Below are 12,932 nucleotides of genomic sequence, written 5' to 3'. Positions count from 1 at the left end.
ACTGGCTCCTGTTCTCGCGCGGTAACGAGCAGGAGTAAAACCGACCCCGTTTCCGACTTATAAACTGCCCGTTGGGCGAGCGGGGAGTGGGAGACAGGGCGCCGGAATGGCGTGCGGCGGCTCGCGCAGCGGACAGCGGCGAGGGCCAGCGGCCGGACGGACGCGTGGAGCGGGCGTCGCCTGCGTGGACGGTGCGAGAGCCCGTGAGTTGCGGTGCGTGTGGGCTTGGTGCAGGGAGATCGAGGAGCTCCCGTGACGGTGAGAGGAACACCGGTCGCTGTCGTGGGGTTCCTGGTCCGTGCGAGTGTGGAACGGGATCTCAAATAAATGCCTCACATCCACTCAAAAAGAAGGAAAATAGTGCTTGACGTTTCAACCTCCGTCTCAGAAAAAAAGTTTGATATCTAGATATGAATTGTACCAAGAAATGACATGTTCCGCCAATACGCCAAGGTTTCCTTTTTTTTTTTGAAGATATGTGTTCCAAGGTGTGCCAGCCTTGGGGGTTAGATATAGATAGATGCATTAAGACACCCGTTACCACAAATAGAGTGGTATTGGGTCTTCAAGGTGCGAAAATTGGTTAGGATGATGGTTGAACTAGCTGGCAACCATACATCTACGATCAAATAGAAGCGAGGCATTGTCATCTCAAATAAGGTCAAGTTTAGTTTTCAAAAAAAAAAAATTCTACAATAACCGTCACATTGAATCTTTTCTTTAGACACATGCATGCAATATTAAATGTAGTTAAAAAATAACTAATTATATCGTATAACTGTTTCATACAAGATGAATAATTTAAGACTAATTAGTTCATGATTGGATATTAATTGTCAAATAACAACGAACGTGATACAATACCAAAATCCAAATTTTTTTCGCGAACTAAACATGGCCTTGACCTTTGTATTGTTGAAGCCGAGCGGCGACATTGCCCTAGTAATATTATCGGTAAATTCTTTATGAAGCCAAAGAGAACCATGTAATAATTACCTCACATATTTCTTTACGAAATAGGAGGCTACTCTATATGTAGGTGCCTGTAAAAAACTCTACGTGTGTGTTTGGTGGTGGTGGTGTGCGTGGGAGGGGGGGTGTTATGAGGCCGCAGCAGTATTTCATTAAAACCAAGCAGCATTGGCATCAGCTTTCTAGTCGAGAAAACCCCACAAACCCTGACAAGTCAGCGAGGGGATTTTTTTTTTTGCATCCCACCAGGTTCGAGCCCAAGCAGGTAGTGTCCGCTAGTGAGATATGGCTCAATTCGCATTTGTAGGTGCTCGTGGAAATGACAAACAAGACATTGTGGAAGGGGTATAGCTTCATCTATTGTACTGTACCATTATTTTCATAGTACCATCTCGCATGAGCTAAGAGATGACTACGATGTGAAACAATAGTACCATTTTGTAGGAGCTAAAAGATGACTGTGATGCGAAACAATATTTTAGGTTTTATGGTTTACTTCGATCAATTTGTAAGTTCAATCAGAGAACCAAGCGAAAAGGTGCATTTTCTCTGGAATAAGGAACGAACATCCAAACAAGTGGTCCAAATATATATACCCATGTATTTTTGTTCCCTTCTCCACACCCGATTTTTTTAGCCATTAGATTAGATCAAGATCTGACGGTAGCTGTTCATCTAAGCCCGGAGCCCAAACCCCAAACCCTAACCTCGTCAGAGATCTCGCCGAAGGTGGAGAAGGAGCTCGCCAGAGGTTGAAGGATGTAGAGGAAGTCTTGATTTGATAGGAAGAGGAAGAAATAAAATCTGGGTGTGAGACGGAGAAAAAAAACCGGTTATCATATAGCTTTCCCGCTTACAAATCTATCTGCGTAGCATTATTCATACGCCATCGTCCCGTCTCCAATCTTTTGTGCCATCGTTGTTGACCTAGCTAGCCATTCCTAAAGAATGGTTCGGCCGTCATTTCAAATAATCTCTGGCCGTGTGCACGGAGACTGTAGAGGTCCCACTTGCGTAGTTTGATTAATATACGGCGATTTTTTGATGACTCATCAACTAAACCAGAGACGTGTGTTAACAATGCAAGTAGTACAGACATATATCCAAGACACATAAACCTGACTTCCACCAAGAGTGGTGATGGGGACATTGGGGAATAATAGTTTCTGGAGTAAACTTGGTGTGTTTTGCTTTGCGTCAAGGCTTCCTTTCGATAATCTTGCCTTCGCTACCGGGCACGTAGTTGTTGACCGGCAGCCGTACTTGAAATTCGGTTAGTTTCCGGGACATGGCTTGCTTTCACGTTGCTTGAGACGTCGTTCGCTTGGCTTCGCAGCCGGAAGTTGTTAACGCAGCGACACTCCGTCTCAAGCCTTGAATGCTTGTTTAAGACCTAGTACTGTAGTAGCGAGTACGTCTTCTGTCCATCTGAATGGAGCAGTTGTTTAAGGTTAAGTACATGAGGTTTGTTTTAGATGGGTGTCGTCCTTGCGCCATTTCCTTTGTGGCAAGCATACACAAGCACGCGACGGCACGGGGCACAGGGTGTGGTGGCGCCTGGTGGACGATGATGTGGTGACAGTTTAACGAGTGAACTTGTTGGGTGGGGGTGGTGGCTGCTACGAGGAAAGTTTGGGCGGAAAACTGACGATCCCATTCTCATCGGGAATTCATGTCGCCAGCAGCCCATCAGATTCGAGCTCATGGGAAGAAAGGATGCATTGACTATGCCTACACGCAACACGCGCATCATCATCACGAAAAAAAAGGGTTTCCAATGTTTCGGACTCGCCGTGTCGTCCACATGACGCGCGCGACACATGCTTTCCGAGATCCGCCTTCTTTTTTCTTTATCCCGGGACCCTTCTTGCGTGATGTTTATTCCATCCACCGGAAATCCCCCCCAAGCGCGAGCAATGAAGCATGTGCCGAGGCGAGTCAACCCGGGCTTCCCGTTCCGCGCAGCTGCCCGGCCGGCTCCTCCCGTCGCGCGCGGCGGATCCCGTAACGGCGCCGACGGCAACGGGACCCCCACCCCCCGCTTTGCGCTGGCGACTGGCGTGCGCGCCCGCCCACCTCACGGCGGCGGCGGTCGACGTGTGGTGCGTGGGCATGTGGCGGAGCCGTGGACGTACGCCTCCGCACTCCGGCGCGAGGGCCGCCCGGTACCAGCCACGGCCAGCGGCGGGGCCCGGCGGCGGGTCTGTGGACAGCAACCGGACAAGGCGGGGCGGGGGCAGGCACGGCGTGGACGCCGCTGATGTGCGCGGGGGCCGGGGGCCGGGTGAGGCCAAAGCCACCAAAAGCCAGGCCCGCCCAGGCGTGCGCCCCGGCCCGCGCGTCGTCACGCGCGCGGATGGGGGGCGAGTCGGCGAGTCCTCCCATTTTACCTTTTGTCGCCGGCGATGCGTGCCGCGGGCAGTCGGCGTCGCCTTCCTTCCGCCGCCGGGACCCGCGCGCGCTCGGCTCGGGCACAAGCGCCTCCCTGGCGGACCGTAGCGAGACCGCGACGGGATCGTACGTTCGCGGTGGCAGGCAGGTCGGGCTGGTCGCGGAGAAAGAACGCGCGCGGGGTGAATGGGTGATATTGGCGGGCGGGCTGGGCAGCGCTGCGACGACCCTCGCCGGCAACCAGCTACCACCGAGCCCGTGACGAAGTCGAATCCGTTGCCCATTTTCGCCTCTCTTTTGTTCTGGGCAGCAGGATTGTTTATTGTCTGGCTACAAGATATGACACGACCACGTCACGACACGTCCGCATCACATATCTCCTGCTCTTCTAGCAGGCTACCAGCTCAACTGTAGCTCTAGCAACAAAGGGACGCAGCGACCGGTGCCCAACAGTGTTCTTGCCCCCCCGTGTGGTGTGGCCGTGTGAACGTGACGTAACTTGAGCACCGCAGCAGGATTGCAGGGTCACCGGTCGCCGCCCGTGTCTTAATAAACGGGGGCCTTAAAATAAACCCCAACTGCCTCATGTGATGTGAGCGGAAAATAGAAAAGAAAAAGGAAAACGTAAAAGAATCGGAAGCCCAATTCCGCTGTCCGTTAGTTGGCACCTCGCTCTCCAGCCAGATCGCCGTCGGCGTCTTGTGCCCTCTCTAACGTTTCTATCCTTTCGTTGCGCTACACTACCACTCTACCAGGGCCTCAACTCCTGAAGCCTGAAGGCCTGAAGAGAGGATGGGGCAACTGCAGCAGGCGCGGGGCGGGAAAAAAGGCGTCTTTTTTGAGACACAGAGCATCTGCCAGATTGATGCCGTAGATTCGGACAGTCGAGCTCGCAGCCTCGCAGGGCCAGGCCCAGGGGTTTGTGTTTTGCCAGCGAGCTCGCATGCACTGCACCCTGGGGGTCGGGGTGGGCGCGCGCGCAGGACAATGGGGGCAGGCAGGGCAGTGTGTGCTGAGTGCATCCCAGTTCTGTCGCCGGAGCCTTGGCTTTGGCTTTGCCCCCACTCTGGCCGGTGGCCCTACTTGCCGGCCTGGCCTCTTGCCCCCATCGAGATTGTTGCCTTGCGCCTACACGCGTTGTGCGCTGGATCAGTGCCGCAGCACGCGTCAGCGCCGTCCTCCGACCTCATTCCCATCCGGCATCCGACATCCACCAAAGCCGGCCCGGCGGAGAGCCGGATAAAACCGTCGATCGCTTTGTGCAGTCGTACTGCGTCGCAGCGTTCCTGATGGAGAAGAGGATAAAACGAGGAAATGACTAATGAGGTGGGTGTATCTGTAGTATAGTCAAGTCAACCACGCGCACGGGAAACGGATAAGCTGCCCACGTCCACCTGCAAAAGAAGTACTCCCTCCTTCCCCGTTTATAAGGTATGGTGGAACATGACACGGTCTTCTAAACAACACTTTGACCATTTATTTATCATATATTATATCACTTTTGATTATAAACTTATAATCATTGTAAAATATATTTGATTATGAATCCAATCATATGAAATTTGCATTATAAAAATAAAAATTTAATAGTCAAATTATTGGTCAAAGATGACAAGGTTTGAATCTTGATATACGTGTATGCCTTATAAACAGGGAAGGAGGGAGTAGTAGTAAGCTATAAACAGCACAGCGACCATCAGTAGAGGCTAGAAATGCTTACCTCAATTCTCTACTCAAGTAATACTAAGCAAGTGACACTGCTAGTTACTACCCCCTACGCCTAGGAGTAGTAAACGGGACGGAGCCCCCCACTTCGTCGCACGAACCGCGGAGCGAAGACCGCCGCCGCATCGGGATCAGCCGCGCCTCAGACGGGACGGAGCAGCGCGAACGACGCCGGGAACCGCTTCCCGCGGCGGCTCTCCTCCCTCGCCTCTCCCACCCAGCGACACCAGGTTTGACTTGCAGATTCCGAGAACCTGCAGCTGGAACGCACGCAGCTAGTCGCATACCCTCCCCGCGGGGACGATCGCCGGAGCGGCCGGGGTTGGCGGGCGGATCGTGCCGGCCTCGGAACAAAGATTCCGGGGGCAGAGCATGGAAACGTGTATTCCGCCTGCCCCACGTGACCGGCACCAGGGGGAGCGCCCCGCGCCGGCTCGCCGGCCGCGCCCCACATGCCCGTGCCACCGCCTGCCAGCCCGGCCCGGCAGCGGGATCCGAGCGCGCGCACCCCGGCCGGCGGCGATCCATATGGGGGCCATGCGATGCGAGCGAGCAGCGCGGCGCGCGCCAGTGCGCGTGCGTGCGTGGCTGACCGGACCTCCCAGGCTGGGGCAGCAGGCCGTTGAAACGAAGCTGGGGGAGGAGGAGGAGGATTAATGCACATGCTGATGCCGGGCGCGCTTGGGCACAGGTCAAACCTGCAAGTTAAGCAAGAACGAGCAGTGCTGCTAGCTAGCCATGATGGCGGTGACATCAGACGCCATGTGACCTTCCATTGGGATCTTGAGCGCGCAGCTGCGTCTGTGCTAAGCTGTCCCTGTGCGTGTGCGAACGAGGCGGCAGCGACTGGTTGTCTGTGTTCTGTATCGGTCGGCCTCCGCATGCATGCCATCGTGCTATGTGTATCGGCATGTGTGGTTGCGTTAATGCCCACATAATTCCTTTTTTTTTGTATGGCGGATGAATAATTTGGATTGTTTCTATACCCTATCCCCACCATTTCCACCAAGAGCGTCATGAAATACCATATTGTCCAAGTGAAATTTATCTAACTTCGATCAAGTTTACGGAAATGTATAAATATCAAACAGATACAAATGTAAAGACATAAGGCGGTTTTATATAGAATCGGTTGAAGTTATAGAAGCTTAACTTGTGAAAAAAAAACTAAAATCTACCTGCATTGTTTAACAGAAGGAGTAAACGAGCTAGATGTGTCAATGAGCAAGAAAGAGATTAGGGTTTTTCCCTCTGTTTTTTGGACAAAAGAAATAACTTAGATTTCACAAAAGGAAAAAAAGGGTAAGAGCTTTTTTTTTTTTGAGTGCGGGTAAGAGCTTACATGTAGCAAGGCTCTTCTTTTGACATGATGTACACGGCTCAATCTTTTTTAAAAAAAATAAAGAAAAGAGCCTGTGTCTGGGCCGTCCCTGCACTGGCCACTTTCAAGTCCGCACTGTTCTCGATGGGCCTGGACTGCCAAACCTAGTCGCAGCCGGCCTGCGTGCTCGAGGTACGGCGGCAAGAGTCAACCGGCCCAATTAACAGCTGGTGTGTTTTTTTTGCTGGCTCCCTGAGAAGAAGCGAGAGTCGTCGTCGGTACCCGCCGTGGCCGTGTCCTTGCATTGACGGCGCGCGCGGGGACGAAACTTGAGCTAGGAGAGCACGTACCTCTCGCACAGCACCACATCATTCGAAGAAGAGTGGCCAGACCGCCAGAGCCAAGTAGGACCTTCAGGACTTGTTCGGTTTGAAGAGGATTGGAGGGGATTCAAAGGGACTTTGATCCCTCCCAATACTTTTGCGAAGGGGATTAGACCAGTCTCAGTGGGAGTGTCATCGATACAGTTATCAAAACTGGAAACTTGAGAACTATATCAGTGTGACACTATTCTCTCCTCTCTTCTCATACTACTGGCACTCTTATAACACTCTCATTGAGATTGGCCTTAACCGAACAAACCGTCGTTCTGCTGATGAGCCATGCGGCCTGAAGAGAGGAACCACCGATTTTCAGAACCCCGTGGCATCAAATTGTGCCCGAGTACAACGCGCCCCACTTTCTATCATAGAAATAAACGAAGGGAATTTTTGCTTCCCGACATCAGATTCAGAACAGTGTGCGTAGCGACACTAGAGCTGGGCTAAGCTATAACAGACGAGTGAGAGGATCATCTAGCAGTCGTGAGCTACGCCGTTGGCCTTCTTGGCGTCGCCGCCGTCCTTGGCCGACGCCAGCAGCGGCTCCGTCTCCTTGTCCGGCATCTGCAGAGCGGGAGCATCATCAGATCAGAGACGCATTGCAGAGAAACCCAGGAAGAACTCGAGAGCAGTTCGGTTTTCCTGACGAGATCGCCCTGCGTGCGTACCTGTGACACCGGGAGGGCGTCGCCCGCGGCCTTCTTCCTGCCCTCGCGCACCGAGAAGTAGGAGTAGAGCGCCATCCCGAAGATGGCGACCAGGATGCCCAGGATGTTGCGCGCGGTGAAGGGGTCGCGCAGCAGCGTGTACCCGAACGACAGCACCAGGCACGTCTTGAGGTGCCCCAGCACCTGGTACGTCACCGGCGACGTCGTCCCGATCACCAGGAACGTGCTGAAGTTCACCGACACCGCGATCAGGCACGACAGCACGATGAAGCCCTACCACACGACGCACACAGCTCATCATCAGTTGGGCCCCTGCTCATTGTTCTTGTTCTGCATGTTATTGCCATCCATCCCAAGCTGAGATAGGCTTGGAATGGGTTTTTTCAGAGATTTCTGTGCTGCTGCCATTGCACAGGGTGTGTGACGGAGCTTACCACAACTGGGAAAGTGTATTTGTGGGTGAAGACGCTGCGGCTGGTGAGGAGCTGATCCACGAAGGGGCCGGTCGCGAACAGGATGGCTGCCTGGTAAGGCGCTGATTGGTACAGGAGCTGCGTCGAAGAGACCTTCAGCTTCCTCTGTATTGTGTTTGTGAGCTTCATTCAGCAGGTTAAGGATGAATCATACCAATAGTAGATGTTGAGAAAATGAGAATTAATTAGTGCAAGGGAAACAACCATAAATGTCAAATGTGCACGCTGAACGAAGAACAGAAATGTAGGATACAATTTGGCCAACACAAGTCGTGGCGATGGCGAGGCCGGAAAGGATAGACCCAAGAAAATTTAGCTTGAGGTCAGTGACTGAAGCGATGCCAACTCCAAGTAGCAAGATCAGCAGGGAGAACTGGATAGTCTCACTGCATATTGTTAGTTATATCGTTATCAGCATAGTGATGAATTATAGGAAAGAATTCAGTAGCCGAAGAAGAAATAGATCTGTCCAGTACGGCAGTACCAGGGAAAAAAAAGGCAAGCATACTTTCAATTTATCTAATTATTTGGCTAGACCTTCTCTATCTCATTTTGTTTGATGGATAAGACAAAATAGTTATATAAAATTCTTCTAATCATAAAAAAGAATGAAAATTTGCAAACAGAAATTTTGGCTATAGACCATTGTATTGCAGGCCGGGTCTCTATATTAATCATTGTGTGGGCCTCAGTCTGAATAAAAGGCAATCAGAACATCTAGTTCACAGGCAGTACTACTTTGATTTTTCTAACCTGAATCTTTTCTTCAGGAATATAGTCTCCAACAGCACTGTGAAGGGTATTATGGCCAGCTTTGTCATCTGCAGAATATACTGAATTTGAGCACGTGCTGCCTTCATATTCAATAAAAAACAGTACCAACCAAAAGTAGACTGACCTGGTAGAATCCGATGGAATTGAATCCTAAGCTAAGATTGAGAAGGCCGATTGAGGTTCCATTCAGCAACCCGAACAAAACCACTGTCTGTCCATCAATTGCCTTTGGCTCAAAAAAGCGCAAGCGCTGCGCAACGTGAAGGGTGCAGAATGTCACCATGAGATGCCAGCTTGTCAATGTTGTAGCTGCATTGATCACAAATACGTATGGCTTGCCGGTAAGTATTGAACTGAATACATGTAACTCTGCACAATTCAATGCGCATAGCAGTTCAAGAACAGGCTGAAAGCCCATGATTTGTGCCCTGATGTTCATCAGGTACTATCCATGCTTGTGGGCTGAAGAGCTCGGGTCCTTACCGAATGGAAACCCTAGAGTGCTGATGAGTGCTTTGTTGCAGATGACAATGGCAACTGACGACGCGACGGAGAGGGTGAGAGACCCAACCACACCGAGCTGGAAACCGGCGGTCATCTTGACCAGCTGCTGGATCTGCTGCCCTTGTCAGTTGAGGACTCTTACCTGAACCTGCATAGGTGATATCCACTGATAAATGCCAGAGCAAGGTGTGTCAACTGAAGAACATAAACAATGCGAAATGTATACTGTGGCCACTTGTAAATGCCACGCGCAGTCATAACCTGTTGATTCAGTCTAGGTGATTTCCAGCGCACGCGCAGTACACTGAAAATCTGAACCTGGGGTGGGGGACAAAACGAGCTCTCCGCTGGAATGCCTGAACCCGCGCCGGCCTTATCGACCAGCGTCAGCAACCGTGTTCCAGAAAAATGAAAAGGGTGACGTTGAACAGGTAAGACAAAGGTGTCCTCTGCCGTGGGCTCCCGAATAAACTACCGCCAAATGGATGGCTTGCGTAAGGAGACCGTGGCCCCTGTCCGAAAGATTCCGCTCCAACACTGGCGTTGAATGCTTCCCCAAGGCCCAACTCCCCCAGATCGTCTTCTTGTCGTGCAATCACGCTGACGAAGCTCTTGAGAATAGGATGACACATGACAGCAACTACCCGGGGTCGTTTCGCCGTGCAGTCGAGCTGACGAAAGTTCCTGAGCTTACACGCTTGCAGAGCCGCAGCTGCTGAGCTGCAGGCTTGCGGCTGACGACAGCGCCCTCGCATGGAGGAGATGCAGCAGTGAAGGGCAGAGACATGGTACTGGACAAGCATGCCGACGCCAAGTGGAAAACAGGGCCGTCTAGCGAGGCTGCGGAAGTGGCGCCCAGCTGAGACCATAACGCCGACCTGGTCGCTGGGTCACTGGCCGGACACATGGCATTGGCCGTGGCCCCTTTGACAGACTAGGTCCAGCGAGCTTGCTCACGCTGCGTGGCCAAGGCCGTGTTTAGATGGCAAAAGGCAAACCCCAAAAATTTTGTAAATCCCATGCATGGTGTATTAAATATAGTCAAAAATAAATTGCATTATACAAATGGATTGTAAATCACGAGACAAATCTAATAAGTCTAATTAGGACGTGATTAGGCACTAAATTGCTACAATAATGCTACAGTAAACATAGTCTAATGATGGATTAGTTAGGCTCATTAGATTCGTCTCATAGTTTACATATGAAATCTATAATTAGTTTTATAATTAGTCTATATTTGGTACTTCAAATATTGAAGATTCTCTTAAAAACGCAAAAACGCAAAATGCAAAATGAACTGAAAACACCCAATTGTTTCGACGAGAGTACGAGACCGCGACTCGGAAATCATGGCAGCCCAGGACGACGGCACATCTCTACCCTGAACTTGATCGTTTTTACATGGCTCCAGATAGTAGTTCACCGAGAAACAACACACGATCGGATCGAGGACATACAGATCGGTGGTTCGCTCTGGGCCGAGCCGGTACAATGATTGAGAGGAATCCTAGTTGTTCCAAAACGATTGACCACGTTGCTAAGGGAAGGCGTTTAAGAAAACTATATGCATATGGGTTTTTCTTTTCGTTTGAGAAAAGCACTATTTGCTAAAAGAAAGATAAGAAATGACCGCACGCTTACCGTATTAAATAGGCAGTTGAATTTAAATTCGCATAATTTAAACATTGCATGGTGTGAAACGGAGAGAGTATCATCCACTACTAAATTGTTTCTCTTTTTTTTTTAAAAAAAAAAAGCTTCGCCGCTTATGCAAGTTGGATAGCCTGACCACTCGGTTCATTGCTTGCTTGCATCACTGAATGATCCTTGGGCACCCAGCTTGCAGCCAAAATGCACTCCAACCCCCAAATTCGTCAAACAGGCTAGAGGAGCAACAGCTGAATTCGAAAAAACCCCAACCAAAACGAAATCGAATGTTTTTACGGCTGCTGCCACCTGAAGGTATTCAGGCAGTGTTTACACACTTAGCCTTCATATCTTTTGAATTGTCGTAATCCATGAGAACCAAAGCATATCCCAAATCCGAATTCATGAACATCCTTGACACAGAGACAATCTTGGGTCAAAAAAATACAGCATGAGCAGTACTCACTTCAAATTGACGTCTCTTTCCAATTCCAATCAGCAGGGGCTGGCGCCTCCCTCTCCTCTGCTGCTACCTCCTCTTGTCTGCGTTGGAGAAGGAATGGATGGATGTGTGGCCTCTAATGGCGCTGGTCCCGTGCGGTGGCGCCTCGTAGGAGGAGGAAGAGACCGAGAGTCATTTTTATGTGCAGGCACCAGTGGGCCGGGGGAGGGGAGGTGTTGGTGGCGTCATGGCGCGTGGGTGTGGACGCACGGTGGGCAGTTTGGTCCCGTGATTTGACGCCGGTGCATCGCCTTGGCGTCCTGCTGGATGCTGGCTACAGAGAAAACAGCGTGCGTTCGAGGAACGCAACAGCTTCCTCGCTGACCTGTCACCAACATGGCCGATGAGCCGAGTCCACATCACCGACACCGAAAAAGATGGTAGCCGAAACAGGGTGTTTGAAATTAACATGGATCTCGAATACCAGACTATCTGACGCCTTCAAAGCTCAGTTCAACAGTTAAACAGTGTAGGTTATTATTTCAGCATAGGAGACTGGATCAGAGAAATCCTGAACAATGGTGTAGATAGTAGAGACTGATGCCGCCACTATATTTGCAATGCCTACAAGTTACCGAGTCGTCGAAGCCAAACTGTGAGTCTGAAGATCTTGCTGCGCATAGTTTAGAGCATACCGATGGTGCCAAAACACGGGTACCGGCCCAATGCTCGGCTGGACCATTTCGCCACCGCCCCAAGGGATCTTTGACGCAACTCGCTCCCACATTTCATTTCAGAAAAGCATAGAACGACCGAGCGAGAGAGATCTTCGTTGTGGTCCACCATTACTGTCCAACTTAGCACTACAACTAATTTGTGTACTAGTATGGGTTGGTTACCGCCACCAATCACCCTACAATATTCCAGCTTTTAATAAAGGCAATGTGAAGAAGACGACGTCTGATCTTCATTGACGAGGCAACAGAATTTTGTACTAGTGCACTAATCAGTGTTTTTCAAATGTTTAATCATAGGACATGAGCGATAAATGAATTTGCTTGCCCTTAAAAAAGATGACCACTTAACTTTATGATGATCAGATAACAAGAAAGCCTGAGCTTTCTGAATTCGGTGATATTCCCTTGCGCAACCCTTGGATGGTAGTAGATGATATGTAAGATTCAAATCTCAGGTAATTTTTCCTTTTTTTTAATAAATTAGAAAATTGGACAGGTGAAATGCAGTAAGCTGTTGCAAAGTAGAAATAACCTATGAACACACTTTTATGATGTGAACATTTACTGTTTCAAATATATGTATGACTTTACCTGAGTTTTTAACCGACAAAACTGATGATCAGTGCAAAACTGCAAAATTCAGGTGGAGGGAGTGGCACGAGACACTGCTGAAAGCATGGATCCATGCATATAGACCCCTTCACCGACTAAAATATAACCAGCTCGAACAAGTGCCGCATCTCCAAAGGTGATTCTTCGACATAACAAACGCACTAATTGAATAAAACTAAGCCAAATGGGTAGCATCACATCAAAGCTTTCGCCAAATCTTGCCAATAATTGGCAAGGAAAACACAGACCTTACCTTCTTCCTCTTGTCACTTGGGGCGCAAGG

General features: G+C 50.1%; 1 protein-coding gene across 1 annotated transcript; it reads right to left on the bottom strand.

Moving 5' to 3' along the window:
• Positions 1–7,037: 7,037 nt before the first annotated feature.
• LOC120709355 (UDP-xylose transporter 1-like) lies at positions 7,038–11,572 on the bottom strand. Its single transcript, XM_039994981.1, has 8 exons — positions 11,325–11,572; positions 9,188–9,356; positions 8,829–9,013; positions 8,684–8,751; positions 8,184–8,316; positions 7,892–8,053; positions 7,458–7,730; positions 7,038–7,353 (listed from the first exon to the last, which is right to left on the bottom strand). The coding sequence occupies exons 2-8, from the start codon at positions 9,300–9,302 to the stop codon at positions 7,264–7,266; spliced, it is 1,026 nt and encodes a 341-aa protein (XP_039850915.1). The 5' UTR covers positions 9,303–9,356; positions 11,325–11,572; the 3' UTR covers positions 7,038–7,263.
• Positions 11,573–12,932: the final 1,360 nt, after the last annotated feature.

This window comes from Panicum virgatum, chromosome 1K (genome assembly GCF_016808335.1).
Source record: "Panicum virgatum strain AP13 chromosome 1K, P.virgatum_v5, whole genome shotgun sequence".
Classification (NCBI taxonomy): domain Eukaryota; kingdom Viridiplantae; phylum Streptophyta; class Magnoliopsida; order Poales; family Poaceae; genus Panicum; species Panicum virgatum.
The sequence above is the reverse complement of the archived record's forward strand: the minus strand, read 5'-3'. Positions and strand labels throughout refer to the sequence as shown.

Coding starts and splice junctions, on each gene's coding strand:
- LOC120709355 (XM_039994981.1), bottom strand. CDS start 9,302: ATGACCGCCGGTTTCCAGCTCGGTGTGGTTGGGTCTCTCACCCTCTCC. Junction 8,752..8,828: donor ATTCCATCGGATTCTACCAG/GTCAGTCTACTT, acceptor TATATTCTGCAG/ATGACAAAGCTGGCCATAAT. Junction 8,054..8,183: donor CGACTTGTGTTGGCCAAATT/GTATCCTACATT, acceptor TGCTGAATGAAG/CTCACAAACACAATACAGAG.